Source organism: Monoraphidium neglectum (genome assembly GCF_000611645.1).
Source record: "Monoraphidium neglectum strain SAG 48.87 unplaced genomic scaffold scaffold01619, whole genome shotgun sequence".
NCBI classification, from domain to species: domain Eukaryota; kingdom Viridiplantae; phylum Chlorophyta; class Chlorophyceae; order Sphaeropleales; family Selenastraceae; genus Monoraphidium; species Monoraphidium neglectum.
This window is the reverse complement of record NW_014012009.1, coordinates 1-11080: the sequence shown is the minus strand read 5'-3', so window position 1 is coordinate 11080 and position 11080 is coordinate 1. Positions and strand designations below refer to the sequence as shown.

The following is an 11080-nucleotide window of genomic DNA, read 5'->3' as shown; positions in this document are numbered from 1 at the left end:
GGGGGGGGGGGGGGGGGGTGCGAGGGAGAGAGGTGGCAGCGCGTGAGGGGACATCTGAGAGTGCGTAGGCTGTGGACCACGACAATGACACAGGTGGCAAGCTGAGGGGCGACGCACAGCCAACGAGGTGCTTGGGGGTGCTGCGGTGCCGTGCAGCCGTTGGTGTGCGCTTGGGCGCAATCCAAGCCCTTGATGTGGCACAAACGGCTGTGCAATTGCCTGGGACTGTGGCTGAAGCCGCGGGCTGCGTTCCTTGCAGTCACGGATGCCCTGCCCTATCAAGAGCTGTACTCCTCGATATGGTGGCAGCACAACTGCTCCCTGCCCGGCACATGGCACGTGGGGTTTGACGCGCAGCCCCCTCACGCGGTGCAGGTGGCGCCCACCGCCCTTCCCCTGCCAAAGACCACACCCAGAATCGTCCCAGCGCTCAGCGGCCGCAACGGCCAAGCGGCACAACCGCCCAGCCAACGCGCCACATGGAGACGCTCGCAACAACAATGATTCATGCGCTGTACCGCAGCCACGTTGCATGAGTCAAACACAAACTGCGACTGCACCTCATAATCAACACTCATCCACCCCCACTTCCCGACCGGCTCAGGGCCACACCATCCCGAGGCCCCCACCTTGCTGCTCTCCCCGGGGCCCTCTGGCGCAGGCTCCTCCAGGATGCCCACCGCCTTGCGCACCGCCTCCACGTCACTGAACCACTCCTCATTGACACGGTTGACGTCCCTGGGGGTCAGGCAAAGGGGGGGGGTGAAGGCAGGGCGCGCCTGTTCAACGGGTGCCGCGATGATGAGCGCCTGCACACGCAGTCAACGGGCGTTGTTTGTAATCCAGCCGCTCTGGCAGCGACCCTCTGCCATGAGTACGTGCAGAGCCCCACACCCCCTTGTCTTGCCCTCCCCATGGCGTCATGCCACATCAGGCGCGCGCACCATTTAAACTTGCGCAGCACGCGCGTCGCCTCATCCTCGTTGAGCCCCAGGATGGAGGTCACCTCAGAGATGGCCTTTTTCTGCCGCTGTACAATATCGTCGCGCTTCAAGATAGCATACTGCGCCTGCACGAGGCGGGCACAAGAGGTGGGGTGATTGTTTGGGTGGGGGGGAGGAGGCGTCGGCCGCGCACCTGCTGCTTTCTTGACCACGAGTAAATGTTCCTGCCAAGACGTGCGTGCGGCATAGCCGTGTGCTGCAGCCACGAGCAAGCGCGCAACAAATGCGCCCTCGCCACGCTGCGTGGTGCCCCGACCTTGCTCTTGGAAGAGAATGGCGCGGCTGCGTTGTCGAACGCATAGTCGTCGTCGCTGTCCATCAGAGACGCATCCTGCTCTTCCGATGACCCCGCATAGCCTTCATCACTGTAATCACTGTCCATGGCGACCGACTGGCTGCCTGGGCGTAACGCCGCGCCGCCCGGCTGCCCCGCGCCACGGCGCGCGCGTGCCGAGACCGGCGCTTTTGCAAGACCAACGCTTTTGCCACCACCGCCACGAAGCCCGTAGCTACAGCTGCACGTCCTGCGGACCTCCTGCCGACTTTCTGGCGTCGCTGCAACAGTCTACAGGCCGCAAGACACGGATGGAGTACGGTTGAACCAGCCAAGGGCGTCGCGTCCCGTGCGAAGTGTACCAAAAGAGAGAAAGTTGTACGTTTAGATTTGAATGGACACGGCACGGGGCTATGATGACGATCAATTCGCAAAGATGAGATCAGCTCATGCTAAGCTGAACGCCGAGCCAATCGAGCCAAGCTATCAGCTAACAAAGGTGCAACACGGTATATCTAACCTTTGTGGCTTTCACACGTGTCCAGGTGTCGAGCGTAGGAGCCGAAGGGTAGCTGCCTGTCAAGGGGACGTTGCCCTGCACTCGTCCTCCTATACAAGGCGTCGTGGCAAAAGTCACGTGGTTCCAAACAACTGCGCGCCAACATGCCCGCCAAAATACCCATTGCAGGATGACCGGGGTGGCGGCGGTAGACAGGGGGTGTCAAGATACGCTGGTCATCCCATCCTGGACGAAAGACCGCGTAAACAGAGCATCCACTGCGCCACAGAACGGCGAGTGGTGCTAGGGATTGGGATGAGAAGGGTGCAGTTACGCTAATTCGCTGCAGCAGGCGTGAGCAAGTGTTTGCTTGCGGTCTACACCAACAGCATTGTTCATACAGAGCTTGCCGGTGTCGTTTTATAAGGGTCCAGCGGGCCGCGCATATTCGTCGCGTTCTGCCCACATGGAAACAGCTATGCAGAAGCTGTCGAGTCACGCGCAGGGAAGGGTTCACACCGCTCGACTGCCTTGGCCTCAGCATATCAGCTACCACAGGCGCCACAACACCGGCTAGCTTTCTCTCTCCTGTCCCTGTTGTATGGTACCAAATTTTCGAGAGTCCTTCACAAGGAACTGTGGACCTCCCTATAGAAACGCACATATATTCACACAGCTGTAGACCCGTGCACCAATCTCTCCCCGTATTCCTCTGCCACGTCCTTGATAGTGATGAAAAAAATGACTACAGTTGTTGTGATTACAGGGATGAACGCATCTCGCTCAAAAGCTGTGTGCTTGTGCGCACAAAGGGTGAGGGGCCATGAAGCAGGCAAGATGGGTTGGGCGTGTGGCGCCCTGTGGCGCACTGCATACACCGCCAGCCCCATGGCAAAAAGACTGGAGGCAAGGGCAAGGGCCCGCCCGAAAGTGACGGCGTGACGCACAACAAAATCACGACCGGCGTGGCTCGTGAGCGCGCTGCACCGGTCCTGCTGCGGAGGGAACGGGGACCGTTGCTGCACCTGGCCACGCCTCGGCCCCCTTTGCGCCATCAACTTTGCCTGCAGGCGAGGTCGGACGGCATCATGGGCCCAAAAAACAAAGCCGCTGCTATTTTCTACGCCGCGAGCGTTCACAGGCCCAGGCCGCTCTCGTCGTCCTCGAAGTTGCCGAAGTCCTTCTGGGCGGCGAAGTACAGCGCCCAGACGAGGCCCGCCACGCCGACGATCACCCAGCCCAGGATGGGGTCGTTCACACCGAAGGGCAGGCCGGTGCCGTCGCCGTTGAGGCGCTCGTCAACCTGCCCGTGCACGGCAGACGTTGTAAGCAGGGAGCATGTGGGTCTGGGATCGTCAAGGCGCCGGGTGGGGGCGGCGGCGGATGACGGCATGCAGGCTTAGTTCGTCGCTGACAAATGGCCTTCCCCGGAGAAGTGGTGCACTCACAATGGCCATCGCGGGCGACGCAGCCAGCATGGCCGGGGCCGCCGCGACAAAGGCAGCCGCCTTCTTGGCCTGCTGCTGCATCGACGCGTTGACGCGCACCGCGCCTGCAGGCAAACAGCAAGCGTAGCGGCCCGAGGGCACAGTGGGCGTTTGTCACTGATGGCAAGGATCGCGACGATACGCAGTCTGGAAGGCAGTATCGAGACGCCGTGAATCGTCAAGGTTGCAAACATACGTAGGTTGCTCCGAGCTCGCAGGAGCCCCCGTGGCAACACCGGAAGGCTGAAGGGAGGAGTGCACAGCGTCGTGCCATTGCACGAGCCAGCAATGTGACCTGGGCTGCGGTGCATCCAGCAATGCACCCTCTGCAAGGCTGCATCACTAGAAGGCCAAGAACCCCACGACAGCCGGGTTCCGCATCTCCGCGTAAGGTGAGGCTGCCGACGAGCTGCCAAGAGTCTCTGTCGGGACTCATGAACTCACCCACGCGGGGCAGGGCCATGCGGAGGCCAGCCTTGGCGACCGGCGCGGTCTGGACCTTGCTGCACAGCATTTTTGCCGCTGCTGAGGGGTGTGGCGGGGTGGAAGAAGGATAAGAGTAACGACAATGATCGTGGAGTGAGCTGGATCGCGTCACGAGGGCCAGTTGAAGGCGTTTCCCGGCTGATTCAGATCACTGCCGTTCCGCCTTCTTCTCGGTGTCTGTCAGCCTCTCCGACTGGGTGGCAAGGCAGGACTCGCGAGCAGATTTTGAGGGCGTTTATCATCGCTTTCATGATGCTCAATCGGTATTCCCCGCCTGCAACCAACCGTGGGTTCATCGTCAACCGCAGTGACGGCGGGAGGGGAGGTGTGCACTGGGTCCAGGTGCAAGTTTGCACGTGACTAGCCGCTCACTTGAGATGATGGCTGCCGCTGTTTGTGATATTGGGTCAAGGGCAGGCTGTGACAATCTGGCTTGCACATGTGCATGAGCGCGGCTCTGTGGCCATGGACAGTAACCATGTCGCGTGTACGACAGGCGAGCTGCACACAGGCAGCTACACACTGGCTGTGTAGTTGCGCCGGTGTGAGTGCCTCCAGTGGAGGGGAGGCTGCTGCTACAGCTGACTAGCCAAAAAGCCAAGTCCGCCGATGTTTTACAGCGGCAAAGAAAAAGAACGCTCGCCGCGGCAAAGCCGCGGCGGCCCACTGCAGCCAAAGCGCCCTGCCCCGAACCCCCTTTGAAAAACCGGTGTAAACCGCGCGCGCTGCCAAGTGCCGGCGAGAAAGTGGTGTGTGGTGGGCGGCCTTCGCGGCCGCCCAGCGCATGGGCCCTCGAAGCGCTATGCGCCCGGGTGACGCCCAGCGCACCGGCGGTTGTCAGCGGGTGGGCAAATTCATTGGGCTGAGTAGCTGACTAAACACCACTTGTGCTGCCAAGCACAAAGAAACGAAACTGGAGAGTGACTGCTGCCACCCCAGAAGAGCCAACGGCGAAGGGCAGCTGGTGGGACACCAGCTGCCTGCCAGGTGCTGCTCTCCGAGCAGCACCGTGGCCTTGGCTGCGAGCCAGCTGCCGCAGCAGCTACGCCTTCGGCGCCCCTCCCCTGGAGCCTAGCCAGTGCACTAATCTTTGGAACGTGCAGTGCCTTCACGGCAAGCGCCTGTCATAGCCTGTGGAAGCACTGCTGACTAGGGATTCTGGCGGTTGGTCAAGGACAGTCGCAAGACAAGCATGAGCAGACGTGGAATGATCCCAAAAAATGGGCCATGGGCTGTGTAAGCATGTTGCCGGATTACAAATACAAAAACTGATGTACCATTTCCACTCATCCATATGTTGCGCGCTCTGGCCACTCTGCTTGTGGCTGAGGGGCCAAATTGGAACACATGATAAACTCAACTGTTGTCAGCAGGCGTGCAGGGGGGGACATGCTCACCCAATACTTGATTCGGTCAACCGCCAACGCGGTTCAAGGCAACTCGTGATGCCACCATGTACCGCCAATTCCAAGAGGAAAGACCTTGAAAACGGGACCATTGCATGCCTCCTAGGCAGGGGAGGTGCTTGGCAGGAGAAAACGGCGCCATGAATCTTGCTGATCAGCTGGCTACTCTGCGGTGCCTTCACCCTAAGCCATTGTCGCTCAATCGAGCGGCGCGGCCTGCGATCAGCGAGCCCTTGGAAGAGCAAGTGGTGGCAGGGGAGAAGCGCTGGGTTTGATGAGCTGAGTTGCCCTTGACAACATTATGTCTCGCGTTGCCAACCTCATTCATCGGCCCCAACATACCATCATTGCTTGCTTTCCTCTCCGCCTGAGAAGCCTCTTCGTTGTGCTCTCACAATCTCCATGCAGGGTTGCATACGCTCACATGTGCGGCCGCGGTGATGAGCCCCAGGCGGCGACAGGCGGCGGCGGGTACCCCTCCTGCATCACAGGGAAGCCGCAACATCAGCCGTGTTGATTTGGAGTGTGCAGGTCGGCATGAAACAGGTAGTGTGTCTATTGTTTCATGTTGTGCGTCTCAGATGATGTTCGCGGATGCCGGGCTCAGGCGCTTGAGAGCCCCCCTCCCCAATCCAACCACCCACCCCACACATGCTCCTCCATCCCCCTAACCCCCAAAACGTGCAGGCGCGCACAGGTCCTCGGCCCACGCACCTCTGTGTGCTGCCGTGCCGCCACCAGCCAGTCTGCTGCGTCTGCCAGGCTGTCGGGCCGCACGGGCGGTACCACGGCGCCTTGTGGCGCAGCGAAGAGGAAGCTGAAAGTTGTGGTCAGCGCCTGCTGCGCACGCTGGGGCACGCCCCGGCCCAAGGGGCTGGTGGCTGGTTCGTGCTTTATGGCCTGCACCGACACGCGCATCAGGTCCCCATGCGTCAGGACAACCTGGGTGTCAAGGGGGCAGCAGGCCGGCAGGGACAATGCTGGGGGGGGGGGGGAAAGATCTGGTTGCCAAGCTTGCAAGCGGCTGTATTAAGTGGTGCTTGTTGAATAAGGGACGGCGCTGTCGCACTGCGATTTGCTCATTGCAAACCCCCCTATCCCTGCCCCTTGGCAGAGCCCAAAACAATTGTCCACCCTACCCTTACCCCATCTCACTGTGCGGCTTCCTGACTCGCCCACCCGTTTGCCCCCCCCCCCGCCCAATCCAGCCCCATTGTTGCCCCCTCCACAGCCCACCTTGGCATCAAACTCGACGATGGACCCCACGGTGACGGGCTGCTTGAAGGTGATGTCACTCATTGACAGCGGCTCGGGGTGTACGCCCGCGTGCAGCGCGGCGGTGGCGTAGGCGGCCTCGTACGCGCTGCGCAGGATCTGGGCGGACGGGAGTCACGGCGAGGGGGACAAGCGGGGGCGGGGGAGGGAGGGAGGGATGTTTGCAATGCAGCGGTGCTGTCACCGATGGGGGGCAGGGTGTGCGACAGAGTGGTTGGTAGCAACAAGGGTTTTGTCGTTGACGTTGCACGCGCCGGCCCCCGGTGCTGCTGGCCCCGCAGCTGCCCCCTGTCGCGTTCCGGGTTGTTAGTGCCACCGGGCTTGTCCCAAGGGGTGGGGTTGAGGGAGGGAACAGGCAGCATCCAGAGGGCCTCCTTGAGCGGCGTGCCCTGTTCGAAATGGCTCCAGCCGGCGCTTCTTCCACCCGGCATCGGGCTCAAGAGCTCACGTGGCCCCCGAACACGGCGTTGGTGATGTTGCGGTCCTGGTGGTGCATGATCACGGGCGTGCGCAGCGCGGTCGTGCCCATGGGCACCGCCTGCGGCCCGTCCGCGCCACTCGCGCCGGCACCGCTGCCGCCCCTGCGCTGCTGCTGCCACTTCTCCGCCTGCTGCTCGCGTGCGCGCGCCACGAGCTGCTGCAGCAGCAGCGCGTCGGGGCCGATGGTGGGCGGCGCGCCAGCGAGCTGCGCCGCAGACGCGTCCGCCTCGGCCGCGCGCTTCACGCGCCGCTCCTCCTGGCGTGCGGCCGCCTCAGCCAGGAGCGCCTCCTCTTCGGGCGTCGCCGCCACGAGCTGCGGCGCGCGCTCCGCCCCACCGCCCGCAGGGTCTATCCGCGCCACCAGGATGAAGTGCGCCACGCCGCGTCGCCGCCACCCGCCGCGGCTGCCCGACGTCCCTTCCGCGCCCAAGGCGGGCGCCTCGCCGCCGCCAGCACCTGCTGCCCCCTCCATTTGGGCCCTGGGGCGGTCTGCCAGCTCTATGGTGACCTCCAGGCTGCTGCGCCCCACCCACGTGACGCACCCCGCCAGCCGCAGGTCGTTGTCAATCAGCAGGGGGCCGCCGCACGCCTGGTCGCTGCCGGCCGGCGCCTCCACCACGGCCCGCTGCAGCTCACGCCGCGTTGCCTCGTCCAGCGCTGCAGGCGCGGGGGGCGCTGCCCAATCGGCGCCGTCTGACACGGCCCCGTCCGCCTCTGCCGTGGCAGCAGGGCAGGGTGAGCCCGCGGGCGGCTCGGCGCCGTTGCCGTTGCAGCCATCCGCATTGGCGCACGCCCCAAGGCGCAGCTGCTGCACGTGCTGCTCGTGAGTCACCAGCTGCAGGCGGTCCACGCCAGCGGTCACAATGGCAAAGTTCTGGGGTGGTGTCAATCGGGGCAAGTGGTGGGTGGGCGGTGAGGTGGGCCAAGAGGCGGCTAGCGGGTGTCCGGTTGGGTACCCCAACCGTCCAAGGCTCCATGAGCCAGCGAATCAATGACAAGCCACCTTGCTGACCCCGGGGCCGCCCTTGCTTTTCCTCCCACTCACGCACCCCACCCGCGAGTCATGCCCCTCCTTCCCCCTCGCCCCCCAGCCCCACCCCCTGATCCCGGGGGTGTGGCCTGTGACCTGCACTGCGCCGTACAGGTGCCTCGCCGCGATGTCGGCTGCGAATGAGTCGATGTCCTCCAGCACAAGGCCCACACGCACGCGGCCCATCTGGAAGCGCTCGTACTGCGGCGGGGCGGCGCGGAGCAGCGGGGGGCAGGGGGGAGATGGCGGGGGGTGCGCAGCTGGCAGCCTGGAGGTGTGGCCTGGCCGGAACAAGTTGAGATGCGATGCAGCTGGCAGCACCCGAGGAGCACAAGGCAGGAACCTGAGGCTGCTCAAGACCAGTGGCTGCGACGTGGGAGGCACGCCTTGCGCACGGCGCCGTCCCCGTTGCTCACCTCATCCCTGAGGTTTTGGCTGCTGGCAAAAGGCAGGACAACCTGCGGGCACAGTGACGGGCCGCATGGCCGCAGGTGATGCGGGAAAAACAAAGACGGCTGTCAGTCGGCGCTGCAGTCGCTGGCGGGCGGCAGGGGCGTGGCAGCTCCCCAAGCTGCACCTCTCTGCCTGCCCGAGGCAGTGGGACCCTTGCGGTCGTCGCGCAGGTTGGCAGCCCCGCTGATGCACTCCTATTAACGCGCCTCAGGGAGGAGGCATGCCGGGGTCCTAGCCAGCCGCACCTCGAGGTAACTGTCAGAGGGGGCCCGCGCCGCCACCGCAGTCACTCCCGGAGTCGCCGTACCCGCTGCCGCAGCCGCACCAGCGCCGGCCGCTGCCACGCTCTGCGGCGGCTGCTTCTGCAGCACCTCCCCCGGCCGCGGCTTGTAGCCGACGCGGATGCCGCGCGCCTCGATGCTGCGGCGGCGGAAGCGCGCTATTGGGTAGGACGACGGCATCAACACCTCCAGCTCTGCCGGGGAGGTGGCCAGGCGCAGCTGGGGGGGTGGCTGCGGCAAGAGGTTTGAGAAGGGGGAGAGGGGTGTATGTAGAGGCTGACTGGGGTTGCGTAGAGGGGTCCGGGGGCCGGGCGGCCCAGGGTTCCGGGGGCCGGGCGGCCCACTCACTGAACGGCGCAGGGGGTGCCTGCAGCCCCTGTCCGACAGATCCCAGCGCAAGGCTCGGGCTTTGGGCGAGTTCGGCAAGACACAAAGGGTGTATGCGAAGCAAACACTGTGGAAGAGCAATGAAGACCAGTGTGGCTGTGGCTGTGGCGGTTGCGCACGCAGCCCAGATGAGTCGCCAGCGCGGCGCTGGATGACCCTGCACTGTTTGCATGTGCTTCCAACCACCCGCCCTGCCCGTCCGCACCGCTCCTTACTAGTGCGCACCTGTATCACCGGGGTATGCAATGCAGCAGGGCTGCGGCTCAGCCTGTCGCGCCCGATGTCATCTTGCCGCATTCTTGGGACGTGGGCGGCGCTGCGCAGAACCCGCAGCAGCCCGGCAGTGTGCGGAAACAGGAAGTGCGGCGCGTGGCTCCTCGAACACCCTGCACTGTTCGCTAGGACGGATCTAATACTAAGCATTACCATTTGAATCAGGCCGCCGTTCATACACACGAGTGGGCGCTGGGCCCCCTGAGATCACAGCATGCAGGCCTCCCGCGTGTGGCAGACTGCTTGGACTGAAAAGATGGGCTTGATAAGCGGTTCAGGTGCGTCTCTGTTCCGTGCATGCCCGGAGCTCGCGGGGCATCCCGCTGTGTTTGAAGAAGGAGAAGCGCGCGGGTGGAACCTCTTGATCCATTGCACGGGTGTTTTGTAGCCAACGGCTACCCTAGAAGCCTCCGGCATAGGCCGGGACCTGCAGCTACCTTGGCCGGCGCAGGCGGCGCTTGCGGCCTGCGCCTCTGACGCCTCTGACGGCCGGCACCACGGAAAGGAGGTTACTTGGCCTAAACCAAATCCAGTACCGGCGTGGCCAGCAGCGCGCAGGCGACAAGCTAAGGTTCAAATAGAGCGCGCACTCAGCACGAGCTGCGTGGGGGTCGTGGCTGCCTTGTCAGCTGGCAGCTGAGCTCGCGACCTCTCTACGCGCGCAGGGGGCGCTCTGCAGCCCGGGTCGGGCCGGCTGCGCCAGACTGCTGTGCGCAGGCTGCGCTTTGGCACCACCGCCGAGGTCCACGCTGCTGTGTCGATGCCCACGGCGCCCAGCTCGAACAGCGCCCCGGACGCCAACGGCGCAGCTGTCGCCGGTGGCGCGGTGCTGCCTGGGCGCGTGCCCGGTCGCGCGGTACTGGAGGTGCCTGGCTGGCAGGACTCGCGGCCCGCACGCGCAGCGGCGCCGCACCTGGCGCACCCCGTGCGCAGCCGCCTGCGGCTGTTCTCGGGCACCAGCAACCCCGTGAGCAGCGGGCGGCCGCATGGCGCTGGTGGGGCGGCCGGCGCTGGGGGCCGGGGGCAGCGGATCTCGCGCAGCGCCCGTCCCAAAACCCGCATTTGCGGCTTGCTGCCTTCCCTGCTGATGGAAGCGCGCATGGGCGCCAACATGCATTCGCGGTCGCTGGCCTAACCACGCACTGGTTTGCTTGCGTGCTGATGCCTGCGGGGGTGTCGGTGTTGCCAATCCTGCACCCTCAACTCAAGGCTCTGGCGGGGGAGGTGGCGTCATACCTGGGCATGGATCTGGGCAAGATCAAGATCAAGCGCTTTGCGGACGGAGAGATCTACGTCCAGGTGCGGGCCAGGGCGGAAAACTGTTGCTCCCCTGGCGGGCCGGCGTGACGCAAATGGCTCCTGCGTGGGTACTGAGCCGCAGCGGGCAAGCCGTGCGGCGGCCAGGAAGCAGGCTGAGAGCGGCCCCGTCCACTTCCCTCTCTTCCTCTCCTCCCCTGCGCGCAACCCCTCAGCTTGGCGAGAGCATCCGCGGCGCTGACGTGTTCCTAGTGCAGCCGACCAGCCCCCCCGTCAACGACCACTTCATGGAGCTGGCCGTGATGATCGACGCCTGCCGCCGCGCGTCTGCGCGCTCCATCACGGCGGTGGTCCCCTACTACGGCTACGCGCGCGCGGACCGCAAGACGCAGGGCCGCGAGTCCATCGCCGCCAAGCTGACGGCCAACCTGATAACGGAGGCGGGTGCGGACCGCGTGCTGGCCATGGACCTGCACAGCGGCCAGACA

At 64.5% G+C, this 11080-nt stretch overlaps 4 protein-coding genes across 4 annotated transcripts; 1 reads left to right on the top strand and 3 right to left on the bottom strand.

Moving 5' to 3' along the window:
• Positions 1–278: 278 nt before the first annotated feature.
• Positions 279–1386, bottom strand: MNEG_8493 (putative E3 ubiquitin-protein ligase ARI7; the record flags this gene model as incomplete). The annotated part of the gene is made up of 4 exons (XM_014043036.1): positions 279–321; positions 589–738; positions 945–1069; positions 1261–1386. The coding sequence occupies 4 exons, from the start codon at positions 1384–1386 to the stop codon at positions 279–281; spliced, it is 444 nt and encodes a 147-aa protein (XP_013898490.1).
• Positions 1387–2912: 1526 nt separating this feature from the next.
• Positions 2913–3778, bottom strand: MNEG_8492 (Photosystem II reaction center W protein; the record flags this gene model as incomplete). Its single annotated transcript, XM_014043035.1, has 3 exons — positions 2913–3080; positions 3226–3329; positions 3709–3778. The coding sequence occupies 3 exons, from the start codon at positions 3776–3778 to the stop codon at positions 2913–2915; spliced, it is 342 nt and encodes a 113-aa protein (XP_013898489.1).
• A 1798-nt stretch (positions 3779–5576) lies between these two features.
• On the bottom strand, positions 5577–8855 carry MNEG_8491 (hypothetical protein; the record flags this gene model as incomplete). Its single annotated transcript, XM_014043034.1, has 7 exons — positions 5577–5636; positions 5871–6098; positions 6393–6530; positions 6880–7785; positions 8038–8142; positions 8358–8399; positions 8640–8855. 7 exons carry the CDS (start codon positions 8853–8855, stop codon positions 5577–5579), a joined length of 1695 nt encoding a protein of 564 aa, XP_013898488.1.
• A 736-nt stretch (positions 8856–9591) lies between these two features.
• Positions 9592–11036, top strand: MNEG_8490 (ribose-phosphate pyrophosphokinase; the record flags this gene model as incomplete). The annotated part of the gene is made up of 4 exons (XM_014043033.1): positions 9592–9613; positions 10001–10302; positions 10545–10634; positions 10808–11036. Coding segments are annotated over 4 exons (643 nt in total), but the record flags the coding sequence as incomplete, so codon positions are not given.
• Positions 11037–11080: the final 44 nt, after the last annotated feature.